The sequence below is a fragment of the Syngnathus typhle genome, unplaced genomic scaffold, assembly GCF_033458585.1.
Source record: "Syngnathus typhle isolate RoL2023-S1 ecotype Sweden unplaced genomic scaffold, RoL_Styp_1.0 HiC_scaffold_28, whole genome shotgun sequence".
Classification (NCBI taxonomy): Eukaryota; Metazoa; Chordata; class Actinopteri; order Syngnathiformes; family Syngnathidae; genus Syngnathus; species Syngnathus typhle.
The window spans coordinates 490,210-517,936 of record NW_026871934.1 but is presented as its reverse complement, the minus strand read 5'-3'; the positions used below and the strand labels follow the sequence as shown (position 1 = coordinate 517,936).

At 46.2% G+C, this 27,727-nt stretch overlaps 1 protein-coding gene and 1 long non-coding RNA gene across 2 annotated transcripts in view; both read left to right on the top strand.

Annotated features, from left to right (window-relative positions):
- LOC133147089 (protein FAM162B-like) overlaps positions 1 to 10,080 on the top strand; it is a 54,544-nt gene extending 44,464 nt beyond the window's left edge. Inside the window, exon 5 of the mRNA XM_061271189.1 lies at positions 8,483 to 10,080. Coding sequence (XP_061127173.1) covers positions 8,483 to 8,599 — 117 coding nt within the window. The 3' untranslated portion in view covers positions 8,600 to 10,080. The remainder of the gene's footprint in view (positions 1 to 8,482) is intronic.
- A 5,848-nt stretch (positions 10,081 to 15,928) lies between these two features.
- The window catches only part of LOC133147093 (uncharacterized), a 29,215-nt gene continuing 17,416 nt past the window's right edge, over positions 15,929 to 27,727 (top strand). Inside the window, exon 1 of the long non-coding RNA XR_009711507.1 lies at positions 15,929 to 16,335. This is a non-coding gene — a long non-coding RNA (uncharacterized LOC133147093). The remainder of the gene's footprint in view (positions 16,336 to 27,727) is intronic.

The window sequence follows — 27,727 nt, the reverse complement described above, 5'->3', positions numbered from 1 at the left end:
GTCACGATCTTGTTTATTTATATATTGCCATTTTCATCTGCTGTTATTTGTTCAATCATAGGTATCTATTGCATCTACTGCAGATCTGTTCTCCACTTGTTTTGTTTGTCGTATCATTATTCTCTATTTATGTATTTATTTTAATTCATACTGCTGGCAACTGAATTTCCCCCCCGGGCCATTGTAAAAGGGGGAAAATCGCGAGGTGGTGGAATATGCGTCTACATCGTGACGAATGGTGCCAGGACTCTAGTGGTATGCAAGCACTGCTCGCCACTGGCGGAGTTTGTGATCATTAAGTGCTTCCCTTTTTACCTGCCAAGGGAATTTACGGCGATTCTGCTAGTCGCGGTATACATCCCGCCTTCCAACATCGAAGGCGACAGGATCGCGGCTCTTAGTGAACTGTACCAGGCTGTCAGTGAACAACAGACGGCGCACCCTGACGGTTTAACCCTCTTCACTGGGGATTTTAATCATGCTAAGCTGAAGTCTGTTTTACCGTGGCTTCACCAGCATGTTAATTTTCCAACACGTGGTGACAGCTTCCTGGACCTGGTCTACTCTACACATAAAGGAGCTTTCAAAGCCCCCCCCCCCCCCCCCCTATCTTGGACTTTCTGACCATCTCACTGTTATGCTTTTGCCCGCATACAGACAAATGGTGAAAGCATCCAGGCCGGTTCGCAAGCGGGTAAGGGCGTGGCCTGAGGGTGCCTCTGATGCGCTTCGAGACTGCTTTGGCACTACTGACTGGGAAATGTTTAAGCAGGCAACGATCGGACGGACATAGAGGAGTATACTGACACTGTTTCCTATTACATGCAAAGTGCATTGAAGATGTGACCCACTTGAAATTCATCGTCGCTCGGGCTAACTGGAAGCCATGGCTGACAGGGGCTGTCCTCAGGCTACTGAGGGCCGGGTACAAAGCCTTATGAGCGGGGGATGAGGCTGGCTTGAGGACAACGAGGGCCGACCTGTCCCGGGGCATCAAGGAAGCGAAAAGGGCGTTCTCTTGCAAGATTACCGCCCACTTCAAGGACACCAGGGACGCACGGAGCCTTTGGCAGGGCATTCAAACCATCACGGAGTACAAGCCCGCACCGCAGAGCTGTGAGGGCGACGTCCGTCTGCTCAACGATCTTAACCGCTTCTTTGCTCGCTTCGACATTCAGAACAGCACTTGCCCGCTGAAGACCCCTCCCCTTCCACACGAGCAGCCTCTGTGCCTCTCTGCCGATAGCGTGAGGAGGGCGCTTGCCGCTATCAACACCCGTAAGGCGGCGGGCTCTGACAACATCCCAGGTTGAGCGCTGAAGGACTGCGCTGGGGAGCTGACGGGTGTCTTCACGGACATCTTTGACATTTCCCTGCAGCAAGCCATCGTCCCTTTGTGTTTCAAGGCTGCCACCATCTTTCCTGTGCCGAAGAAACCTGTGCCGGCCTGCTTCAATGACTACCGCCCCGTGGCACTGACGCTCATCATCTTGAAGTGCTTTGAGCGGCTTGTCATGGAGCACATCAGATCCCTTCTCCCCCCCACCATAGACCCCTTCCAGTTTGCGTACCGAGCCAAACAGTCCTCTGAGGATGCCATCTGCTCTGCCCTCCACTCGGCCCTCACCCACCTGGAGAGAAGGGACTTCTGTTCTGCCTTCAACACCATTGTGCCACAACGACTCATAATAATAATAATAATAATAACTGGGATTTATATAGCGCTTTTCTAGATCCCCAAAGTCGCTTTACATGTGTGTGTGTGTGGGGGGGGGCTGGGGGAGGAGGGAGGATAAAGAACAACTTTATTGGGAAAGAAAACTAAGAAAAGAAAGAAAAAAGAAAATAAGAAGAACAAAGAAACACCAAGGGCAGGGTCAGTTAGGAAAGGCTAATGTGAAGAGGTGGGTTTTTAGGGTGGTATTGAAGGTAGGGAGGGAGGGGGCATCTCTGATGTGCCTGGGGAGAGCGTTCCAGAGAGAGGGGGCAGCCACGGAGAAGGCCCTGTCGCCCCAGGTTCGGCGCCTAATCTTGGGGACCTCCAGGAGGCCGGCATCACTCGATCTGAGGGAACGGGATGGGACGTATGGCTGGAGAAGGTCAGAGAGGTAGGGTGGAGCCAGGTTATGGAGTGCCTTGTAGGTGGTGAGGAGTATTTTAAAGGTGATTCTATATTTGACAGGCAGCCAGTGGAGGTCATGAAGGACAGGTGTGATGTGCTCTCTGGAGCGGGTTCCGGTGAGCAGGCGGGCAGCGGAGTTCTGGACATATTGCAGTTTGTTGAGGGTTTTGGAGGTGATGCCGTAGAGGATGCTGTTGCAGTAGTCTAGTCGGGATGAGATGAAGGCGTGGATGAGGGTTTCGGCAGCAGAGGATGTGAGGGAGGGCCGGAGACGGGCAATGTTTCTGAGGTGGAAGAATGCAGTTTTGGTGATGTGGTTTACGTGGGGGAGGAATGAGAGGGTAGGGTCGAAAATTACACCTAGATTGCGGATGTGGGTGGAGGTAGTGACAAGGGAGCCGTCGATGTTTAGTGAAAAGTCCTGAGTGGAGCGAGTGAGGGAGTCGGGGCCAATGATGATTATTTCAGATTTTTTTGCAGTTGAGTTTTAGAAAGTTATTTTGCATCCAGGTTTTTATGTCTGTGAGGCAGGTGGTGAGGGTGGAGTGGGTGGCTGTGGTGATGGTCGTGGTGGAAAGGTATAGTTGTGTGTCGTCGGCATAGCAGTGAAATTGAAGGCCGTGGTGGCGGAGGATCTGACCGAGGGGTAGGAGGTGGATGGTGAAGAGTAAGGGGCCAAGTACTGAGCCCTGGGGGACACCGTGGGTGACTGGGGCAGTGGAGGAGGTGCAGTTGTTGATTGAAATGAATTGCTGACGGTCAGAGAGGTAGGATTTCATCCAGGAGAGGGCAGTGCCGGATAAACCAAGGGAGGAGTGGAGGCGTGATAGGAGGATGGAGTGGTTGATGGTGTCGAAGGCAGCACTGAGGTCGAGGAGGATGAGGATGGAGAGGGAACCAGAGTCGGCGGAGAGGAGGATGTTGTTGGTGACCTTGAGGAGGGCAGTTTCTGTGCTGTGGAGTGAGCGGAAGCCGGATTGGAACGTTTCGTATAGGTTGTTGTGGTAAAGGTGGGATTTAATTTGGGAGGCAACTGCACGTTCGAGAATTTTAGAGAGGAAGGGGAGGTTGGAGATGGGCCTGTAGTTGTTGGGGGAGTTGGGGTCGAGACCGGGTTTCTTGAGAATGGGGGTGATGGCAGCCAGCTTGAGGGCAGGAGGGACAGAGCCAGTAGATAGGGAGGAGTTAATTATAGTGGTGATGAGAGGTGAGAGTGAGGGGACGCAGGCTATGACTAAAGTGAATGGGATTGGGTCGAGGATGCAGGTGGAGGCTTTCATACCAGAAGTTATGGAGGATAGGTCAGCTGTGGTGATTTCGGAGAAGAAGTTGAGTGGGTGGTTGGAGAGTAAAGGGGGGGCATGATTGGGGGTAGGGGAGGAGGTGGGAGAGGAGGCGGCCAGTTCAGTGTGGATGGTGTTGATTTTTGATTGAAAAAATGATAAAAATTCTTCACATTTGCTGGTGGTAAATGAGGTGGTGGTGGTGTCCATGGGTTTGAGGAGTTGGGTTACGGTAGAGAAGAGTATCTTGGGGTTGTTGCTACCAGATTGTATGACGGAGGAGTAGTGGGAAGTGCGTGCATTGTTGAGGGCATCTCTGTATTCCTGTTGGTGTAGTGTGTAGATGTCCAGGTGAACAGTGATACCGGTTTTCTTTGAGAGCCGTTCAAGCTGCCGGCCCTTGGCTTTAAGGTGACGGAGGTGGTCAGTGTACCAGGGGGCGGTGTGGGTGTAGGAGACAGTTTTGGTTTTTATGGGGGCGAGTTGATTGAGACAGGAGGAGAGTGCGCTGTTGTAGCTGTTAACCAGTTCAGTGGGGGAGGCGTTCAAAGTGAGGGTGTGATCGGAGGTGGTGTTAGTCAGTAGGGCGGAAAGAGAGGGGGGGTGGATTGATTTCATGTTCCGGTATGATATGGAGCGTTGCTGCTTGATAAGGGGGGTGGGGATGTCTGTGTCCAGGGTGAGGGCCAGGTGGTCTGAGAGGATGTCTGTGAGGTTGAAGCTGGTGAGGTTGCTGATGGAGAGTCCAGTGGTGCAAATTAAGTCCAGGGTGTGTCCTTTTTTGTGGGTGGGGAAGTCAACGTGTTGAGTGATATTAAATGAGTTGAGAATGTCCAGAAATTCAGTGACAGTTTTGCAGGTGGTGGAATCGACATGAATGTTGAAATCTCCCAGTAGGATGACTGAAGGTGAAATGGCACAGAGTTGGGTGAGAAATTCAGAGAGATCGGAAAGGAATGCAGGGTTGGGTTTGGGGGGGCGGTAGATGATTGCAGTGACCAGGGGTTTGGGGCCAGGCAGCTTGAATGACTGGTGCTCAAAGGAGGAGGGGGTGGTGATGGTTACAGCAGTGGGTTTCAAGTGTTGGCGGTATATTGTGGCTATACCGCCACCACGACCGTCACGTGGTTTATCCATGTAGGTGTATCCTGGGGGTGTAGCTCTGTTGAGGTGAATGTATTCCAGTGGTTTTTGCCAGGTTTCGGTTATGCTGAAAAGTCTATGTGGTTGTCAGTTATGAATTCACTGAGTATTGGTCCTTTTTTATTGAGTGAGCGGGTATTGAGCAGAGCGAATTTGAGGGATGGGTGAAGTTGGATGGGTGGGGGAGCTTTGGTTAACGGTTGTAGATAGGCAGAGCGCACGTGTGGTTTGTTATTGTGATGACGTGTGACGTCACTGGGGATGGATCGGTTGCGTGACCAGAGTGATGGGATGCAGTGTTGTTCAGTCCGGGAGTAAATAAACTTTCTGCGGGAGCTTCCGTGGATGTATCTGGGTCGGCGAAACAGTCCGTGTGTTTTGATGGTTGCTGTGATGTCTGGAGGTATGGTGGTGTGGTTGTTGAGTTTGAGGTGTTGCAGAGCGGAGTATTTGAGTAGCATGCTGGCAGTGGTGGATGTTAGCCTGGGATCGTTGGCCGACGGCTGCACACTTGTTGGCCAGAGATGGAGAGACAGGCACAGCGCGACGATCCACAGCATGACAGAGGAGAGGAGAGAGGAGTTGGTGGAGGGACAGCGGTCCGTGATTTGCGGGAGTTAGCAGGGAGCTAACTGTGGCTAGCTGTTAGCCACCAGCAGCGGAGCGGCGGCTAGTTAGCAGGGAGCTAACTGTGGCTAGCTGTTAGCCACCAGCCGCGGAGCGGCGGCTAGTTAGCAGGGAGCTAACTGTGGAGGCAGCGATCCCAGTCAACAAGGACTAATCGCACCGACAGCTGGAGGGCTGTCCGGGGATACCTCACACAGTGGCAGAGAATGGCACAGAAAGCCGGGGGCGTCCAGTTACGCGGCCCACTGGTCGCGGGGAACTGTACTGATGTTGCTGGTTGCCGGCTAGCCCTGAAGCCGCCAGCTAACCAGACAGTCGGCGGGTAGTCAGGAGGGCTATCCGCGGTGCGATCCGGGATAAAAGTCCGGGAAACAGCTCGTAGCGGCAGGTTGTTGCTGGGCAATGGTAGCCAGGAGAATCAGTGGAGCAGCGGGTGAGTGAAACATCTGTCATCTGTCATAAAGTAATCCAAGCTGATGCCAGGTGACGAAGTGGGTAAAAGTTGACAAGTAGAAAGCTACACACTTAATACACACTTAGTATAAAACAAAACAAAACAAAAGAAAAAGATACTAAGTCGCATAGAAACTAAAACTAAGGAAGGAGAAGCGGCGAACAAGCGAGACGCCAGCCCATCTGCCAACTCGACAATCTGGGCCTCAGTACCTACCTCTACTTCTGCCCTCTGGGAAGAGGTACAGGAGCCTGCGCTCCCGCACCACCAGACTCACTCATACTCCAGGCTGTTAGGATCCTGAACTCTCTCCCCCCTTCTGCGTAGCGTCCTGTACTTTTTGCGCTATATTCTGACTGTCTGCTGTATGCACACTTGCTCCATTTTTTCTCCTCTTATTTATTATGTTATTTGTTTATTTATTAGTTATTCATCACTCTTATTTATTCATTGTTTGTGCCTTCTTGTTTTTATTTTTTTGTGTTGTTTACTTGTATGTATATTGTGTCTTGTCACCGTGGGATAGTGGGAACGTAATTTTGATTTCTTCGTGTGTCTTGGCATGTGAGAAAATTAACAATAAAGCAGACTTTGATCGATCGATCTATCTATCTATCCATCTATCCATCTACCGTTTTTTTCCGTGTATAGTGCGCCCCCATGTATAGTACGCACCCCTAACAATGGCATGCTGATGCTGGAAAAAAGCTTGTACCCATGTATAATACGCACCCAATTTTTATGAATTTTTTTAAATTTTTTTTTTAATTTTTTTTTTTTTTTTAAGTCCCAAAGATCGTCACACACGCAGGGAGGCAATGGGTCCCATTTTTAAAGTCTTTGGTATGGTCTTAACTAGGCTGGATGTCATTTTTTTTGTTGGCGTTGATTTCTCCGACTGCCCCTAAACGCACCACCGCGCTCCGTGCGCACACGGCGGCTCTGTATGGGAGAGACGTTGAAGAGGAATAAAAACACCCTTGGAAACCAAAACTTGCCCCTCGTCGTGACTCGGAGCCGCAACAAATGTTTCGGATTTGTGTAGGGTACATTGTGACAGACGGCAAACTAGCAGGTGATCGAGCGAGCGTCTGATACAAGAGCATTGCGGTCGTATGGAGCGTGTTTGAAATGAACAGCAGAGACGAAAGGAACAAGGCAAAGTGTTGTGAAATAAAATATTACCTGTAATACGCATTTTGTTATTTGCTGAGTGAAACTGCTAATTAAACTGTGAATTGAAACTAATAGGTGGAGAACTGAACTCTCGCTCTTTATATAGCTGACGTGTCTTGCGCAACCGTTCTGCGCATCTGTAATGGCGGCCTCCGTATGACGTCCGGTCCGCGATGGAGATTAAAAAACAAACAATATTTGACAATAACACACCATCGAGGATTGCACCATCGCATCAAACGATGTGTCGTCAATTATGAATTTTACTAAGTGTGTTGGGCAGGATGGCTGAATGCGATGCGCGATTGACAACAAACAAGAAGAAAGGTGAGTTTTATTTCGGGGGAGATTTGTCATGTCTCGTCCCCAGTTTTGCTATGTGTCTAGGTTGCCATAGTTTCTGTTCGTGTCACCCCGCTCTTCCTGTGTCACCTCAATCGATGTAACGTGTTTTGTATTTAAGTCCTGTCTGCCCCTCGCTCACCGTTGGATCATTGCATGTGTTACTGTCATTCTGTTCCTGTCTTTGGTAATGTCACCCTGTCTTTTTGTTCCACGACTTTGTCGGTCAGTCCTGTTGTTGGTTTTGTTGTACCATGACTTTATTTAAAAAAAAAAAAAAATTAAAAAAAAAAAAAAACTTTTTTTTTTTCTTTGTACCCATGTATAATACGCACCCCAGATTTTAGGACAATAAATTAGTAAAATATTGCGCACTATACACGGAAAAAAAACGGTATCCATCTATCTATCTCATACAATATTCTGTCTGCCTTGAAAGATGAGTGAAAATGCATAAAATGTACTATGTGTCCTCTCTGCATTCATTGCAGCCTGGTCATCCTGGATAAGGGACCTTCCCATCTGTGGTCTCTTCTCAAGGTTTCTCATTTCCCCTAGCTGGAGTTTTGAGTTTTTCCTTGCCCTTTTGGGAGTTTAAGATCAGGGGATGTTTGAGAATATTTGCCATTTTTCACATGTCCTGAGTGTTGTTAGTCACCTAAATGTTGAACAGAGGGTGTGATTTACCAAAGTCAAGTTCCTTGTTTGGCACGCTCAAACATGGCGGATAAAAAAACTCTTGAATCTTGAATAAAATCGGCTGCAATTCTTAGTGTTGTCTTATTGATAACGCTTGGCATTGAAAGAGTTAAGAGTGTCCATATCATCTTCGTCTTGTTGGATTTGTGCGAATCTACTGGTACCTTGTTTTTAACAATGAATAATGTACTCAAAACTTGTATTAATCGTTTAGTCACATAGCAATACTATTCTGAACACTATTGTACCATTTTTGTTCCTCTGTAACTGCTGTTTTGCAGTTGCCTTTTTTGTTTTTACAATGACTAAAGAAGTAAGTTTGTTAGCTTCAGGCACTTGCTGCAGAGTGGCATGCTGCCACATGCTTGTCAGCTTGTCTATTTTTTAAAAGTTTCATCTCTTTGTGTTGTAGGACTCTCAATGTTGGTCAGATTTTTGCGAATTAATTTGGATCGTCTGCGATTGCTGCCATACATTTGAGTCATCTGTTGAGAGAATGAAGCCTAGGTGTAGCTTCTTGCACGAGTTATTTTGCATTATTAGATGATTTCATTGTTGATTGATGAATGATGAGGGGTTTGGACGTTGCCGCTTCCACTGTATTGTACCGTTAAGTCTTCCATTCTTTTGTTTCAGGCTGCTGGCAGAAATGAGTCCTTGACAGGTCAGAACATGGAGAGGAAGGCCAAATGGAAGGAGGAACTACAGAGAGAACAGGAAAGCACCATTGCCTTGCCGGATAAGGCTCAGTAATGCAGGGTGAACGTGTTTGCATGAGAATCATCTAACCACCAAAACTAAACTAGACTCAAACAGTCATGTCCTTCTTTAAGCATATTTAAACTGAATAAATGTTCATGTCTGTCTTCAAACATATTCAAACTAAATGAGATGAGTTGGATTGAAAATGTGTGCAAAAGCTCTTTTCATAAATACAGTGGAGTCTCGGTTTTCGAACACAAGCCGTTCCAGAAGGCTGTTCAAAAAGTGAATCCTTCGAATTCCGAATCATGTTTCCCCATTACAAATAATGGGGGGAAAAAAATCCGTTACCAGCCCAAAAAAAACACACCTTTTTTCAGCATTTTTTCATTTGCGCATTTTTGTCTTATCGCGCAACTGCAGCGCATCGCCGAACACGCAACCATAGCGCGTCACCGACCACGCAACTGCACCGCGCTGGTCGCATTATTGTGACAGACCGTCGCTGAAATTTAGAAAATATTTTTAAAGTCCTGCTGTACTTTCCAAAATTTAAGTGGACATCAGTGCGCAGGGAGCTTAATTTTGTCCAATCGCGCAACTGCAGCGCACCGCCGAACGCGGAACCGTTGCGCGCCGCCCACCGCGCAACTGCACCGCGCCGGTTGCATTATTTTGACAGAGCGGTCGCTAAAATTTAGAAAATATTTTTAAAGTCCTCATGTACTTTCCAAAATTTAAGTGAACCTCAGTGCGCAGGGAGATTAATTTAGTTTGATCACGCAACCGCAGCGCGCCGGGCGCTCAGTGTCGCATTGCTTTAGGAGCGTCTTTGTGTTTTAGGATGGCTCCCACTTGCTTCCTTTGGAGGCATGATTAGAGTTGATGCAATCCTTAGAGTAACGAGAACGTAATAACGAACGGAGTCAGTTGGCATGCGGGTCCTCGGCTCATCTCGCGAGGTTCGACAACCGAATTTCGTCCGACATCTGAAGCAAAAAAATCGATTTGTTCGAGAACCGGGACGTTCGAAAACCGAGGCTCCACTGTAGTTGCCAATGGGGCCATAAGTACAGATAGAAAATAAATATTGACTTTTTTTTTTTTGGTATGATAAACATCAAGAAATGTAAATTGTAACACAAAATGGCAAAACAAATCACGTAACTCTCCACAACATGACAGCGCAACAAGTCTACCGAATCACGAATCTTCAGGGCATCTTTTCTATTAAAACATACATAAGTGATCAGCAACAGAGCTTGTATGATCGTCGCACTTATAAGTTGATGGGAGAATAATCGCAGCAGTGCACCTTTTCTGACTCATGCACACAGGAGAATATGCTCCTACATTGTTAAGTACGTCACTTACAGATTCATTATATGCATTCATATACGCACTCTGGATGTAATACAGCTGAAAAGAGGGCATGCCCTATGTATTCCTCACCTGAACCGCATCCTCTTTGAAGACGTGGGTGCCTTTCCTATTGCTGGCTCCTGAGTTTGGAATAAATTCAATGGCCATCATTTTGCTCAATTTGAGTCATTTTTCACCTGCTGACGGCGGATGATGATTTTCACTGGCTGACTTGGTTTTGTGCTGAGGGAGCAGGGGGGCTCACCAACTACGCAACAGCTGTAATATGTTCCTACTACAGCCAGATGTATACATAAATTACTTACGAAATGTAATGCATTACATATTTCCAGTTACCAGTACTTGCATTTGAAAGTAATAAGTTTCATTACAATATTACTGTCTGTGTCGGCAACAGGAATACGGCAACTAGAACAGAATGAAGCAGGAAGCAGCAAGGGACGATCTGACAGAGTGACCGGGATGTGGGTTTTAAACACATAGTGGTCCACAAGGTGGAAGCAGGTGTGGTAATGTGCCGCAGGTGCGGTAAATCAGCACTGCTCACAGCATGACAAGATGGGAGGGGCAGGAGCAGAGCGCGAACTGTCCGAGGCGCTGATTGGAGCGGACACAAATCTTACTGTAAATTAATTTGCATTTTCTGAATAAATAAATATACCTTATTTAAACATCATTGTGTATATGAAAGGTAGCTAAGTATCAACCTTAGCTAGCGACCCTTAGCTACCTATAGCTTTGACTTTGACTTGACTATCCCTTACCACAGTGTTTCCCAACCTTTTTTCATTCATGGCACACCTTTTCATTGGAAAAAATCTCGAGGCACACCACCAAAAAAAATCTGTTAAGTGTTACACCAGCTTCTATATTAAAATCAGTTATATTACAAAGAAAGACATAAAGTCCTATTAAGTCGAATAATTGAATAAAAATAAATACTAAATATTCTTTTAATTGTATTTCTTTTTTTTAATAAAAGTGAGTTTTTTAAAAATGTTTTAGACAGTGCAAGGAATAAACTATTGAAAGTGATTGTGATTAAAATCCAAAAGTATCAACATGAGTTTGTTAACTGTTTTAGACTAGCGCTATAAATATTACGACAATAAGAACCAGGGCTGTGGACTCTGTCGGATTTTTGCACCGAGTCCGAGTCCGGCCTCTTGACCACGACCACAAGTCCGAGTCCGGCTGTCCATTTTTTCTGTTAATTCATGTGACTGCTTAGTCTTTATTCAAGGCTAATTTAGATCAAAATCTAAATAATTACAACAGTTTCGTGATGCTTTGTCTTTATTAAACATATAAACGAATACAATAAACAGATACTTTCAAGTTTTAATCATTAATTACACCATTATAGCTCAGACATTTATCTAAACACAAATAATTAGTGACGACCCCACAACTATCGAAACACATCAATGATATAAGCTGGGTGACATAATCGTCCTTGACATTGGTACATAATGTAAACATTAGCCTAAGTGCAACTCAACGTGCCCGCATTGATCGTAACTTACGCTCCTTTTCCCCCCCAAATCTAGAGGCAAAACATTGTTCTCTCGCTGCTCCCGGGTTCTTCCATCTTGGCTGCGCGCGGGGCATTGTGGATCTTGTACGTGCACGCACGCAGGCAGGCAGGCGCGGGCGCGCACGCAACAACTTAATTTGTCTTCATAACAAGCAAGCAGGGCTGTGGACAGTATTCCTACGTGCATTCTCAGCAGCATGATGAAAATAAAATTGAACGTATTTTTTTTATTGTCAGACTCGGTGGACTCTGTCAAAATCAGCACCGAGTCCGGCAAAAATGACCCAGTCCGACGAGTCAGAGTTCCCGAGTCCGAGTCCACAGCCCTGATAAGAACAATGTCACTTCTAAAGACGCTCTGCTGTTCTGACAGCAGCTGAGTGGCTATCACAGTCGAGGTGTCTCTATTTGACTGTATTTTATGTTGGTGAAAAATTAACAATCCGGGTTCTCTGGTTGAACTGCATTCTCTGATTTCCATCGGACCACAAACGCACCACAATCGTCATAGTGTCTGTCGCTGTTGGCAAAAGCACACAGCAACACACACATAAACCGAATATGTGCCGATGCAATACAATCAGACCGACAACATGAAATCTCCGATTCTCCACGAATGCACAATTAGCGAACTGACCAGTGGTTTGGCAATCCTGTTTACACTGCGCTCCGTAATTAATATTAGACAATCCCACGGCACATCTGAACATCTCTCACAGCACACCAGTGTGCTGCGGCACAGTGGTTGGGAAACACTGCTTTACCAGATTAGGTTGCCCACCATTGTGGCAGGACACTGAACAAAGTGATAATTATGATAAATGTGTGGCTGATCATCATAGTGTAAATGCTGAGGCGCTTGCTGTGAACAATTGACGTAGTATATATTTACTCTGACCCTATTCCTTGTATGTTTCCCTCATAAGGCCGAGGTCATATACCAGGTCAGGGATAGACCTGTTCGTGCGGGATACTGGGGTTTGGTTTCAGTAATGTATAGTTACCGACGACAGACTATAGAATGGCCAGTTGTTTTTTACCAGAAAAGAACGAGAAGGTGATCATATAGGGCCTGAAGAACAAATAAGCAAGCTAGGGGTCAACCCGCAGCTGTTAGGCAAAGCAATAGCGTCAAGAGTCACCTGGTATAAAGCATGGGGACTGGAAGACTCGATCGGGCACTCAACAATTTTTCGTTGGGCATGAGGCCCTTTATTCTGACATCGGTTGAAGAAAATCTTTTTCCAATCAGCCGTGTGTCACTGGAGTTTTCCTTCCCTGAGCCAGCCACCTTCCATCGCCTGCTTTTGAAGACCAGCTGAGCACCGAAGACATTTCACCACAATATTCATACGCAAATCCGTCCAAGTCCTCATCTTCTGTATCCAAATTAAACAGCTGGGCAAGTTTGCCAATGAACATGCCAAGTTCTCTCTCGTCATTGTCTCGTCATTGTTTCGTTGCTCTTCTGCAACTTCCTCTTCCTGGCTTTGCAGAAAGCTCTAGTTTTGCCTTGTAAGCATGTCTCTTTGTCTATGCCATTTTAGAGGATCGTAATGCTGTTTTGTTTTTCTTGTATTTGCACAAACGATAGTATTTATTTATTAATGGCAGCGGAGGTGTCGTACTCTACGTGATACGTGAAGATTGATTGGTCTATCGCGCCGATCTACGTAAAAGGTAATGTCCTCTGGTTCATCGGGTCTACATATTACACGTGTATATTATATCTATGTGTGGCGGAAGCCACACAAAACAACTTTACAGATTTGCACAAAGGGCAGTATTTATTTATCAATGGCGGCGGAGGTACGTACTTTGCACAAACAAATAGTATTTATTGACCAATGGCGGCAGAGGTACGTCCTCCTCTAAGTGTTACGTCCAGTCCTCTGATTGGTTACCCGAACTACGTAAAACGATATGTGTCCTCGAATCAGTTCCTCGTTGCCTGTATATTACGTATCTGTGTGGCAGAATTTAACTGGAGTCTAGAGGCTTTTGAAAACGTATTATTCATTTGCACTGTTATTGGAATTTGGAGCTCATCCTTAAGAAATATAGTTGTATCATCAGCCAATTGACATATTACAATTTGTTCATTGTGCAAATGCAGACCTTCAATTGTTGGATTTATTTAGCCTAAACGGACAAAATCTCTGCCACCATTATAAATAATAAAGGGGAGCTTCCACATCCTTGTCCGATTCCTCATTCTATACTGAATATTTTACAAGTTCCCTGGCCTAAGGACACACAACTATTTAGGTCAAAGTAGAGCATACAAATAAAATCTTTAAAATGTTCCCCAAATCCAAAATAATTTGGTGTTTCTAAAAAAAAAAAAGCATGTTCAAAGGCCTTGTAAAAATCCAGGAAGTGTGTAAAGCCATCATCTTTCACTAAATTACTGTAGTGTATTAAATCCAAAACAAGCCTAATGTTGTTATGAATAACTCTTCCTTTTATAAAGCCTGACTGTGTCTCACTAATGATATCTGTTATTCCCTCTGAGTCTGTTTGCAATCGAGCCGGAAAAAAAATTGCAGCCTGTATTCAATAATGTGATGGGCCTTAAATTATCCTAAACTCTCTTATATTTTCCAAGCTTTGGAATCAAAGTACCGTTTTTTCCGTGTATAATGTGCCCCCATGTATAATACGCACCCTAAAAATGGCATGTTGATGCTGGAAAAAAGCCTGTACCCATGTATAATACGCACCCAATTTTTTAAATTTTTTTTAAATTTTTTTTAATTTTTTTTTAAATTTTTATTTATTTATTTATTTTTTAAGTCCCAATGATCGTCACACACGCAGGGAGGCAATGGGTCCCATTTTTATAGTCTTTGGTATGGTCTTAAATAGGCTGGATGTATTTTTTTTGTTGGCGTTGATTTCTCCGACTGCCCGTAAAGGCACCACCGCGATCCGTGCGGACATGTGAAAAAGGCGTGCGGACGTGAAAAAGGCGGCTCTGTATGGGAGAGACGTTGAAAAGGAATAAAAACACCCTTGGAAACCAAAACTTGCCCCTCGTCGTGACTCGGAGCCGCAACAAATGTTTCGGATTTGTGTAGGTTACATTGTGACAGACAGCAAACGAGCAGGTGATCGAGCAAGCGTCTGATACGAGAGCATTGCGGTCGTATGGAGCGTGTTTGAAGTGAACAGCAGAGACGAAAGGAACAAGGCAAAGTGTTGTGAAATAAAATATTACCTGTAATACGCATTACCGTTTTTTTCCGTGTATAGTGCGCAAAATTTAACTAATTTATTGTCCTAAAATCTGGGGTGCGCATTATACATGGGTACAAAAAAAAAAAAAAAGAAAAATCTTTTTAATTTTTTATTTTTTTTTTTAAGTCCCAATGATCGTCACACACGCAGGGAGGCAATGGGTCCCATTTTTATAGTCTTTGGTATGGTCTTAACTAGGCTGGATGTAATTTTTTTTGTTGGCGTTGATTTCTCCGACTGCCCGTAAACGCACCACCGCGCTTCGTGCGCGCACGGGACAGCAAACGAGCAGGTGATCGAGCAAGCCTTGTCTGATACGAGAGCATTGCGGTCGCATGGAGCGTGTTTGAAGTGAACAGCAGAGAAGAAAGGCAAAGTGTTGTGAAATAAAATGCACAGAACGGATGCGCAAGACACGTCAGCTATATAAAGAGCGAGAGTTGTTTTCTTCCTATTAGTTTCAATTCACAGTTTAATTAGCAGTATCAGCAAATAACAAAATGCGTATTACAGGTAATATTTTATTTCACAACACTTTGCCTTGTTCCTTTCGTCTCTGCTGTTCATCCTAAAACACAAAGGCGCTCTTTAAGCAATGCGACAGTGAGCGCCCGGCGCGCTGCGGTTGCGCGACCGCACCAAATTAAGCTCCCTGCGCAGTGCGCACTGAGGTCCACTCAAATTTTAGAAAGTACATCAGGACTTTAAAAATATCTTCTAAATTTCAGCGACGGCTCTGTCACAATAATCGACCAGCCCGGTGCAGTTGGGCGGTCGGCGGCGCGCTACGGTTGAGCGTTCTCTCGCGCGCTTTCGCTCTCGCACACACGCAAACCGGATATCATACGGAGGCCGCCATTACAGATGCGCAGAACGGATGAGCAAGACACGTCAGCTATATAAAGAGCGAGAGTTCAGTTCTCTACCTAAATCCGTATTACAGGTAATATTTTATTTCACAACACTTTGCCTTGTTCCTTTCTTCTCTGCTGTTCACTTCAAACACGCTCCATGCGCACGGAGCGCGGTGGTGCGTTTACGGGCAGTCGGAGAAATAAACGCCAACAAAAAAAATTACATCCAGCCTAGTTAAAACCATACCAAAGACTATAAAAATGGGACCCATTGCCTCCCTGCGTGTGTGACGATCATAGGGACTTAAAAAAAAAAAAAAAGTAATTAAATTTTTTTTTTTTAAAATTCATAAAAATTGGGTGCGTATTATACATGGGTACAAGCTTTTTTCCAGCATCAGCATGCCATTTTTAGGGGTGCGTACTATACATGGGGGCGCACTATACACGGAAAAAAACGGTATGTTATTTGCTGATTGAAACTGCTAATTAAACTGTGAATTGAAACTAATAGGAAGAAAACAACTCTCGCTCTTTATATAGCTGACGTGTCTTGCGCATCCGTTCTGCGCATCTGTAATGGCGGCCTCCGTATGACGTCCGGTCCGCGATGGAGATTAAAAAACAAACAATATTTGACAATAACACACCATCAAGGATTGCACCATCGCATCAAACGATGTGTCATCAATTATGAATTTTACTGACTACACTGACTGTGTTGGGCAGGATAGCTGAATGCGATGCGCGATTGACAACAAACAAGAAGAAAGGTGATTTCAAGTTTTATTTCGAGGGAGATTTGTCATGTCTCGTCCCCAGTTTTGCTATGTGTCTAGGTTGCCATAGTTTCTGTTCGCGTCGCCCCTCTCTTCCTGTGTCACCTCAATCGATGTAACGTGTTTTGTATTTAAGTCCTGTCTGCCCCTCGCTCACTGTCGGATCATTGCATGTTTTACTGTCATGATGTCTGTTTGATTTCTGTTCCTGTCTTTGGTAATGTCACCCTGTCTTTTTGTTCCACGTCTTTGTCGGTCAGTCCTGTTGTTGGTTTTGTTGTACCATGACTTTCTTAAAAAAAATAAAAATAAAAAAAAAAATTGTACCCATGTATAATGCGCACCCCAGATTTTAGGACAATAAATTAGTTAAAATTTGCGCATTATACAAGGAAAAAAACTAATTAATTACCCCTTGCTTCATTGTTGTCATCATTTTCTACCAATACAATCATGTAAAGCTTCAAATAATAACTTCCTCAAATTCCTCAGCTCAGTGGCCTAGTGGTAGAGTGTCCGCCTTGAGACTGGAAGGTTGTGGGTTCAAACCCCAGCCGGGTCATACCAAAGACTATAAAAATGGGACCCATTGCCTCCCTGCTTGGCACTCAGCATTAAGGGTTGGAATTGGGGTTTAGATCACCAAATGATTCCCGAGCACGGCACTGCTGCTGCTCACTGCTCCCCTCTCCCCCAGGGGATGGATCAAAATCACACGGGGATGGGTTAAATGCAGAGGACAAATTTCACCACACCCGATGTGTGTGTGACAACGATCATTGGGACTTTTTTGGGGGGACTTTATCCCAAAAGTGTTTGTAAAAGTTTACAGTGAGCCTATCTGATCCTGGAGATTTAACAAATTTTTTCCGAGACTTGCATCCTGTTCCTCAATTTTAGGTTTTGAATCACAGAGCTCGTTGTATGACGAATTAATTTGTGGAATTAGACGATGAATGTGAAAAAGTCAATTACAATCCTCCTTTGAAAATTTAGATGCGTAAAATTTAGAGTAAAACGTGCAAACTTCTTTTTCTATTGTGGGGGGTTTTCTTCGGTGGTCTGCTGGTCTTCAAAAGCAGGTGTTGGAAAGGTGGCTGGCTCGGGGAAGGAAAACTTCAGTGACACACGGCTGATTGGGAAAATATTTTATTCAACCGATGTCAGAATGAAGTGTCTCTCGCCCTAGCAAAATGTCGAGTCCCTTTGTCTTCTCAAGCCCGAAAATTTATACCCCTGCACTCCCCGAGTCTTCATTAGGGCGCGCGCACACGAGGTCTGCTGGATGATCTACAGTGCCTTGCGAAAGTATTTGGCCCCCTTGAACCTTTCAACATTTCGCGACATTTCAGGCTTCAAACATAAAGATATAAAAGTTTAATTTTTTGTCAAGAATCAACAACAAGTGGGACACAATTGTGAAGTGGAACAAAATTTATTGGATAATTTAAACTTTTAACAAATAAAAAACTGAAAAGTGGGGCGTGCAATATTATTCGGCCCCCTTGCGCTAATACTTTGTAGCGCCACCTTTTTCTGCAATTACAGCTGCAAGTCGCTTGGGGTATATCTCTATCAGTTTTACACATCGAGAGACTGGAATTCTTGCCCATTCTTCCTTGCAAAACAGCTCAAGCTCAGTGAGGTTGGATGAAGAGCGTTTGTGAACAGCAGTCTTCAGCTCTTTCCACAGATTCTCGATTGGATTCAGGTATGGACTTTGACTGGGCCATTCTAACACCTGGATACGTCTATTTGTGAACCATTCCATTGTAGATTTGGCTTTATGTTTTGGATCATTGTCCTGTTGGAAGATAAATCTCCGTCCCAGTCTCAGGTCTTTTGCAGACTCCAACAGGTTTTCTTCCAGAATGGTCCTGTATTTGGCTCCATCCATCTTCCCATCAATTTTAGCCATCCTCCCTGTCCCTGCTGAAGAAAACCAGGCCCAAACCATGATGTTGCCACCACCATGTTTGACAGTGGGGATGGTGTGTTCAGGGTGATGAGCTGTGTTGCTTTTACGTCAAACATATCGTTTTGCATTGTGGCCAAAAAGTTCGATTTTGGTTTCATCTGACCAGAGCACCTTCTTCCACATGTATGGTGTGTCTCCCAGGTGGCTTGTGGCAAACTTTGAATGAGACTTTTTATGGATATCTTTGAGAAATGGCTTTCTTCTTGCCACTCTTCCATAAAGGCCAGATTTGTGCAGTGCATGACAGATTGTTGTCCTATGGACAGACTCTCCCACCTCAGCTGTAGTTATCTGCAGTTCATCCAGAGTGATCATGGGCCTCTTGGCTGCATCTCTGATCAGTCTTCTCCTTGTTTGAGATGAAAGTTTGGAGGGACGGGCGGGTCTTGGTTGATTTGCAGTGGTCTGATACTCCTTCCATTTCATGATAATTGCTTGCACAGTGCTCCTTGAGATGTTTAAAGCTTGGGAAATCTCAATGTATCCAAATCCGGCTTTAAACTTCTCCACAACAATATCTCGGACCTGCCTGGTGTGTTCCTTTGTCTTCATGGTTCTCTCTGCGCTTTAAACAGAACCCTGAGACTATCAAAGAGCAGGTGCATTTATACGGAGACTTGATTACACACAGGTGCATTCTGTTTATCATCGTCAGTCATTTAGGACAACATTGGATCATTCAAAGATCCTCACTGAACTTCTGGAGTGAGTTTGATGCACTGAAAGTAAAGGGGCCGAATAATATTGCACGCCCCACTTTTCAGTTTTTTATTTGTTAAAAAAGTTTAAATTATCCAATAAATTTCGTTCCACTTCACGATTGTGTCCCACTTGTTGTTGATTCTTGACAAAAAATTAAAATTGTATATCTTTATGTTCGAAGCCTGAAATATGGCGAAATGTTGAAAGGTTCAAGGGGGACGAATACTTTCCCAAGGCACTATGACCCGCCAGTCTGCTTTACCGATTCTACGCCTTCGCCTTACTGTGTCTTGCTGATGATTAACAGCTGTATCCATATGTGCTGGCGCCAGTAAGTCTGCATCCCTGGACCAGACCCCAAAAATCCCGCACGAACATGACCAGGTCACACTTAGACTTACAAGTGAAATATACATAACACAAGACCTGAATAAAAATATACTACATAACCCCCCCTTCGAGACACAAAAAGTGTCTCGATAACGGTCTGACAGGAAATGACATCGGTAAACATTCAAAACCTTCCCTCAACCATTTTATGGTTTTCGTCTACAATTTGGACCTATTTGTCTCATCCTAAATCACGCTCAAGGCACGCTAGTTAAGGTTACTTTAACTAGGAAAGCTCAACCTAATTTAAAACCAAAACACTCCCTGGCAGCAGTCTGAGGCTTCACAGGAGCCACACTTAACCAAGATTGAATCCCGCAGCCTTGTTAACCAATTACCGTCGTCCGCACACACCCCTTCGGTATTTCATCAACAACGTCGTCAATTTGGAGACAAAAACTTTGCCGTGGCCTGTCCGAAGCCCAAAGAGTTGCCTGTATGAACTGACGTTAACAGTGCAAAAATGTTGAGTCATAATGGCAAAGACAGCAGCGTGGGCCGGACGTCCCCCCCGGCCCCCGTTGGCCACCGGTGGCGGGACAACGCAACGTATCGTGCTCCAGTGTTGCTAGTCCTCGCAACTACTCCTTTGACGATGGGAAAAAAACTGTCAAACGTCTCATCAAAGTGCTCATTGGAACCTCAGAGGGTTCCCGCCGTCTACCCCTCTGTTCCAGAGGCCCACGTGGTCCCTGAAACAAACAAACAAACAAACAGACAAACAAACAAACAAACAAACAAACAGATAAAACTACCCCCCCAAGGAGTTATAAATTATCCCCCTTATTTCTCGTCGTGCTGTCAATTTTGCTAGATTCCCACTGTTACAATTTACATTCTACCTCTTCATGTTAGCCTTTCCTACCGCAGATGTCACTGTCTCAATCCCACTGTCATTCCTCAGAAGTCACGTCAATCATGTCCCTTCAATCACTCTTTTCCAGTCCAAATATTATTTTTCAGCTACAAATTTCATCTTCAATTTAAAATTTGCACAGTACTTCCAAATTGATACCAATCATGTCATTGTCGTTCTCTTGATTTGTTTATTTACGTTTATCTTTGTCTCATGTCCGAGTCACCGAACTGTTCAAATCAGTCGTCGTTTTTGAAATAACGCTCCTGCAATCCTCCCAAAATGGTTCTATTGCCCAATTCCTCTCAACGTTCATTATGCAAATTTTACTAAACGTTTACCCTTTAATAGCAGCTTAATGCATTCATATATTCAGAAATGTTCACCATTCCTTGTTTTTGGTCCAGTATTCCCCTACATTTAATGACCTTCTAAACATTTGTTCTTTATTATGCAGCTGTCTACTCCCTATCAGCTGTATGATTTGTCGGCTTCCGTGCTTTTTCTCTGAAACACCTTAAACCTTACTGTCGCTAGATTGTTACCACGCTTTGCATCCATTCCAGGTCTCCCATTAACTCCCTTCCTTTCGAGATGCTTCATCTGCTCCTTCCATAACTGCATGTTTAATTCTGGCATGTCCTGTTAAAGCCTCAAAATATTGAATTAGAAGAAAAGAAAACATTGAATCTCACAATTTACAAATTGAATTCTACTCACTCATTTCTATTCACTCACTCCCCCTTTGACACATTCACTCCATGTGTCATCAGGTATTAAAAGGAACCATAAAGTGTCCCGACACGTCATCATACTTGTTGTAGCCAGACCTGGTGATCCTCTAATTCTTGTCCAGGCCTCGGGGTCTTCACTCCCAAGTTCCTGAAACTTGACTGCGCACAACACACTCGGCCACACAAACAAAAATCACCGCACTCCTGTCGCTGGGCCTTCAGCGGACACTTGTACTCACAAAAACTACACAGACATAGAATATCAAAACAACAACATACAGAAAATGAAACCTGGCGGCCGTGGATTCTGTCCTGAATTCTTTGTCCTGAATGGATTCTTTCAAGATGGCGGCGCGTGCATACGCAGCGACCTCTCTCTGTCCCGCCCGAACGGTGTTTCGTTCGTCTAATGAGTGTTTGTCCGGCGGTTTTATGCGTTCGTCTCGTCGTACTGAGTTGTGCTACAAGTACGGCAGGAGGGTTCTGCTCGACATCGGCGAAAGCGCGTTTTGTCGAGTTCTGGACTTTGATGCGGGGACATTAAAGGAGCTCGGACTGCTACGTCCTGAAGCGTCGCCGGACTCGTCTGCTGTTCCTTCCCCGGTTGGGAAGCATCAAAAGCGGTGTGCGAGGAGGCTGAAGAGGTGCAAGCGCGGGGGCATCAAGGCCAGGCTGGCGGCCAACCCAGCTTGCCCAGCCGTGCCTTCCATTGTTCTGGCGACTGTTCGATCGCTGGACAACAAAATGGATTACATTCGCTTGCTGCGATCTACAAACCGGACAGTGCGTGACTGCTGTGTGCTCGTGTTCGATGAGACTTGGTTGACCGTCAACATTCCGGAGTCTGCTGTACATCTGGAGCGGCTAGCGTGCTATCGGGCGGACCGGGCCATTGTACAAGGGGGAAAATCCCGTGGAGGTGGAATTTGCGTCTACATCCGTGACGAATGGTGCCGGGACTCTGTAGTGGTATGCAAGCACTGCTCGCCACTGGCGGAGTTTGTGATCATTAAGTGCCGTCCTTTTTACCTGCCGAGGGAATTTACCGCGATTCTGCTAGTCGCGGTTTACATCCCGCCTTCCAACATCGAAGGCGACAGGATCGCGGCTCTTAGTGAACTGTACCAGGCTGTCAGTGAACAACAGACGGCGCACCCTGACGGTTTCACCATCTTCGCTGGGGATTTTAATCATGCTAACCTGAAGTCTGTTTTTCCGAGGCTTCACCAGCATGTTAATTTTCCTACACGTGGCGACAGCTTCCTGGACCTGGTCTACTCTGAGCATAAAGGAGCTTTCAAAGCCGCCCCCCTCCCCCATCTTGGACTTTCTGACCATATCACTGTTATGCTTTTGCCCAAATACAGACAAATGGTGAGAGCATCCAGACCGGTTCGCAAGCGGGTACGGGTGTGGCCTGAGGGTGCCTCTGATACGCTTCGTGACTGCTTTGGCTCTACTGACTGGGACATGTTTAGGAGGGCTGCCACTTGCGACGATCGGACAGACATTGAGGAGTATACTGACTCTGTTTCCTCCTACATCAGGAAGTGCATTGATGATGTGACTCACTCAAAATCCATCGTCACTCGGGCTAACCGGAAGCCATGGCTGACAGGGGCTGTCTTCAGGCTGCTGAGGGCCAGGGACAAAGCCTTTAGAGCGGGGGATGAGGCTGGCTTAAGGACTGTGAGGGCTGACCTGTCCCGGGGCATCAAAGAAGCGAAGGGGGCGTTCTCTTGCAAAATTACCGCCCACTTCCAGGACAGAAGGGACGCACGGAGCCTTTGGCAGGGCATTCAGACCATCACGGACTACAGGCCCGCGCCGCAGAGCTGTGAAGGAGACGTCCGTCTGCTCAATGGCCTTAACCGCCTATTTGCTCGCTTCGACGCTCAGAACAGCACTTGCCCGCCGAAGGCCACTCCCCCTCCACACGAGCTGCCCCTGTGCCTCTCCGCCGACAGCGTGAGGAGGGCGCTTGCCGCTATCAACATTCGTAAGGCGGCGGGCCCTGACAACATCCCGGGTCGAGCGTTGAAGGACTGCGCTGGTGAGCTGACGGGTGTCTTCACGGACATCTTTAACACTTCCCTGCAGCAGGCCATCGTCCCGTCGTGTTTCAAAGCTGCCACCATCGTACCTGTGCCGAAGAAACCTGCTCCGTCCTGCTTCAATGACTCCCCCCCCGTGGCACTTACGCCCATCATCATGAAGTGCTTTGAGCGGCTTGTCATGGAGCACATCCGTTCCGTTCTCCCCCCCATCTGCTCTGCCCTCCACTCGGCCCTCACCCACCTGGAGAGAAGGGACTCATATGTGAGGTTGCTGTTTGTGGACTTCAGTTCTGCCTTCAACACTCTTCCGGCCGTCATGACTACATTTTACCGTGGCACCATTGAGAGCGTCCTCTCCAGCTGCACAAACAATGAATAATTAAGAGTGATGAAGAAATAATAAATAAACAAATAAAACAATAAATAAGAGGAACAAAAATGGAGCAAGTGTGCATACAGTCAGAACATAGCGCAAAAGTACAAGACGCTACGCAGAAGGGGGGAGAGAGTTCAAGATCCTAACAGCCTGGAGAATGAAGCTGTTTGTGAGTCGGGTGGTGCGGGAGCGCAGGCTCCTGTACCTCTTCCCAGAGGGCAGCAAATCGAACAAAGAGTGAGTGGGGTGACTCGCATCACTCACAATCGTGGTCGCCTTGCGGGTGAGATGGGACAACAACTGGAGAGGACGCTCTCAATGGTGCCACGGTAGAATGTAGCCATGACGGCCGGAGGAGCACTTGCTCGCCTGAGTTTCCGCAGGATGTACAGGGGGGGCTGAGCTTTCTTTGCCAGTGATGCGGTGTTGGCGGACCAGGAGAGTTCCTCACTGATGTGCACCCCCAGGAATCTGGTGCTGCTCACTCTCTCCACCACAGCACCGTCAATGGTCAGCGGCAGGTGCTGGGTGTGACCCTTCCGGAAGTCAACAACAATTTCCTTGGTCTTGTTGACGTTCAGCAGGAGGTTGTTGTCCCTGCACCACGCGGTCAGAAGGTCAACCTCCAACCTGAGTCTCGTCGCCCTTGGTGATGAGACTCACCAGAGTCGTCAGCAAACTTCACTATGCGGTTTTCGCTGTAGGTTGCAGTGCAGTCATGCGTCAGCAGGGTGAAGAGCAGCGGACTGAGCACGCAGCCTTGGGGGGCCCCCGTGCTCAGCGTGATGCTGGCGGAGATTTTGTCGCCAACACGTACCACCTGAGGCCTCTGACAGAGGAAGTCCAGTAGCCAGTTGCAGAGGTAGGTACTGAGGCCCAGCTTGTCGAGTTTGCAGATGAGTAGTTGCGGCACAATGGTGTTGAAGGCAGAACTGAAGTCCACAAACAGCAATCTCACGTACGAGTCCCTTCTCTCCAGGTGGGTGAGGGCCGAGTGGAGGGGAGAGCAGATGGCATTCTCAGAGGACTGTTTGGCTCGGTACGCAAACTAGAAGGGGTCTATGGTGGGGGGGAGAATGGATCTGATGTGCTCCATGACAAGCCGCTCAAAGCACTACATGATGATGGGTGTCAGTGCCACGGGGCGGTAGTCATTGAAGCAGGACGGAGCAGGTTTCTTCGGCACAGGTACGATGGTGGCAGCATTGAAACATGAAGGGACGATGGCCTGCTGCAGGGAAATGTTAAAGATGTCCGTGAAGACACCCGTCAGCTCCCCAGCGCAGTCTTTCAGCGCCCGACCTGGGATGTTGTCAGGGCCCGCCGCCTTACGGGTGTTGATAGCGGCAAGCGCCCTCCTCACGCTGTCGGCAGAGAGACACAGGGGCTGCTCGTTTGGAGGGGGAGCGGTCCTCAGCGGGCAAGTGCTGTTCTGAGTGTCGAAGCGAGCAAAGAAGCGGTTGAGATCGTTGAGCAGACAGATGTCGCCCTCAGCTTCGCGGCGCGGGCTTGTAGTCCGTGATGGTCTGAATGCCCTGCCAAAGGCTCCGTGCGTCCTTGTTGTCCTTGAAGTGGGCGATAATCTTGCAAGAGAACGCCCTTTTCGCCTCCTTGATGCCCCGAGACAGGTCGGCCCTCGCTGTCCTCAAGCCAGCCTCATCCCCCGCTCTGAAGGCTTTGTCCCTGGCAAAGTAAAGCTCAAGTAAGTTCAAGTGTCAAACATTTGGTCGCTGTCCACATAGTCTGTCAGATCGTCGTGTGAGTCCAGAGTCGTCACACGTCATATTGTCCATCGTCTCGACGATTGATGTTAGTCCTGTCTTGTCCGGCCATGTCACTGAAATGGGCCTTCCCCATTGAACCAATTTGCCGTCAATGGTGCCTCTGGTTAATCATCAAACCATGGTTACGGTTAGAACTCATCACTTACCAGTCCTAGGTATGCCAATCTATACTAAACTTTCAGGTGAGAGGAATCTCGATGGTGATCACATCACCCCAACTTCAAACTACCGTTTTTTTCCGTGTATAGTGCGCCCCCATGTATAGTACGCACCCCTAAAAATGGCATGCTGATGCTGGAAAAAAGCTTGTACCCATGTATAATACGCACCCAATTTTTATGAATTTTAAAAAAAAAAAAATTATTATTATTATTATTTTTTTTTTTTTTAAGTCCCAATGATCGTCACACACGCAGGGAGGCAATGGGTCCCATTTTTATAGTCTTTGGTATGGTCTTAACTAGGCTGGATGTAATTTTTTTTGTTGGCGTTGATTTCTCCGACTGCCCGTAAACGCACCACCGCGCTCCGTGCGCATGGAGCGTGTTTGAAGTGAACAGCAGAGAAGAAAGGAACAAGGCAAAGTGTTGTGAAATAAAATATTACCTGTAATACGGATTTAGGTAGAGAACTGAACTCTCGCTCTTTATATAGCTGACGTGTCTTGCTCATCCGTTCTGCGCATCTGTAATGGCGGCCTCCGTATGATATCCGGTTTGCGTGTGTGCGAGAGCGAGAGAGAGCGAGAGAGAGAGCGTGCGAGAGAACGCTCAACCGTAGCGCGCCGCCGACCGCCCAACTGCACCGGGCTGGTCGATTATTGTGACAGAGCCGTCGCTGAAATTTAGAAGATATTTTTAAAGTCCTGATGTACTTTCTAAAATTTAAGTGGACCTCAGTGCGCACTGCGCAGGGAGCTTAATTTGGTGCAGCGCGCCGGGCGCTCACTGTCGCATTGCTTAAAGAGCGCCTTTGTGTTTTAGGATGAACAGCAGAGACCAAAGGAACAAGGCAAAGTGTTGTGAAATAAAATATTACCTGTAATACGCATTTTGTTATTTGCTGATTGAAACTGCTAATTAAACTGTGAATTGAAACTAATAGGAAGAAAACAACTCTCGCTCTTTATATAGCTGACGTGTCTTGCGCATCCGTTCTGTGCATTTTATTTCACAACACTTTGCCTTTCTTCTCTGCTGTTCACTTCAAACACGCTCCATGCGACCGCAATGCTCTCGTATCAGACGCTTGCTCGATCACCTGCTCGTTTGCTGTCCCGTGCGCGCACGAAGCGCGGTGGTGCGTTTACGGGCAGTCGGAGAAATCGACGCCAACAAAAAAAATTACATCCAGCCTAGTTAAGACCATACCAAAGACTATAAAAATGGGACCCATTGCCTCCCTGCGTGTGTGACGATCATTGGGACTTAAAAAAATAAAAAATAAAAAAAATTAAAATTTTTTTTTTTTTTTTTTTTTTTTTTGTACCCATGTATAATGCGCACCCCGGATTTTAGGACAATAAATTAGTAAAATTTTGCGCACTATACACGGAAAAAAACGGTACTTTGGCCATTCTTATCGCGAACACACAGTTATAGATGATCACACGTGCACGCACACACCTACCCAGTCACAGACACACAGGCACCAACTCATCCACCCTTATCACTCAGCTCTCGTCCCACAACAAGAAAAGTTAGTATGTAAGTGAGCAGGCAAACATTGAATCCTAAAAGTAACCCTTCTCATCTGGACATTCTCATCAATTAGATCTTTTGTAAAATCGCCAATTAAATTCTCCATAAACTTGCCAATCAAATTCTTTGCAAAATTGTAGTATATGTTTACCTGAGAGGCTAACTGTGGGGCCTGTGTAATGGAGGAGCATCCACAACATCAGATGGCTCCTAAAAAGTCAATCCTAATTAATTATTTAATTAATTAATTAATTAATCCTAATTAGCTCCACCAAGTTTGGGAACGCCTCAGCAAGGAGTGCGGTTCGGTTGTTGGACACTCGATGTCTCATGTGTCTTTAGCAGCACCCCATTATTCAAGATTCAAGAGTTTTTTATTCACCATGTTTGAGCGTGCCAAACAAGGAATTTGACTTCGGTAAATCACACCCTCTGTTCAACATTTAGGTGACTAACAGCACTCAGGACATGTGAAAAATGGCAAATATTCTCAAACATCCCCTGATCTTAAACTCCCTAAAGGGCAAGGAAAAACTCAAAACTCCAGCTAGGGGAAATGAGAAACCTTGAGAAGAGACCACAGATGGGAAGGTCCCTTATCCAGGAGGACCAGGCTGCAATGGATGCAGAGAGGACACATTGTACAAACAGTGTAGACAAATTCAAAAAAGGTGTGAAGAGCAGGATGTTATTGCACAGTAATGACTCTGAGACTCTAAGAGTGGTGTGAGTTCATCAGAGCAACAGCCTGGGGAAGAAGCTGTCTCTGTGTCTGCTGGTTTTGGCGTACCGAGCTCTATAACGCCGTC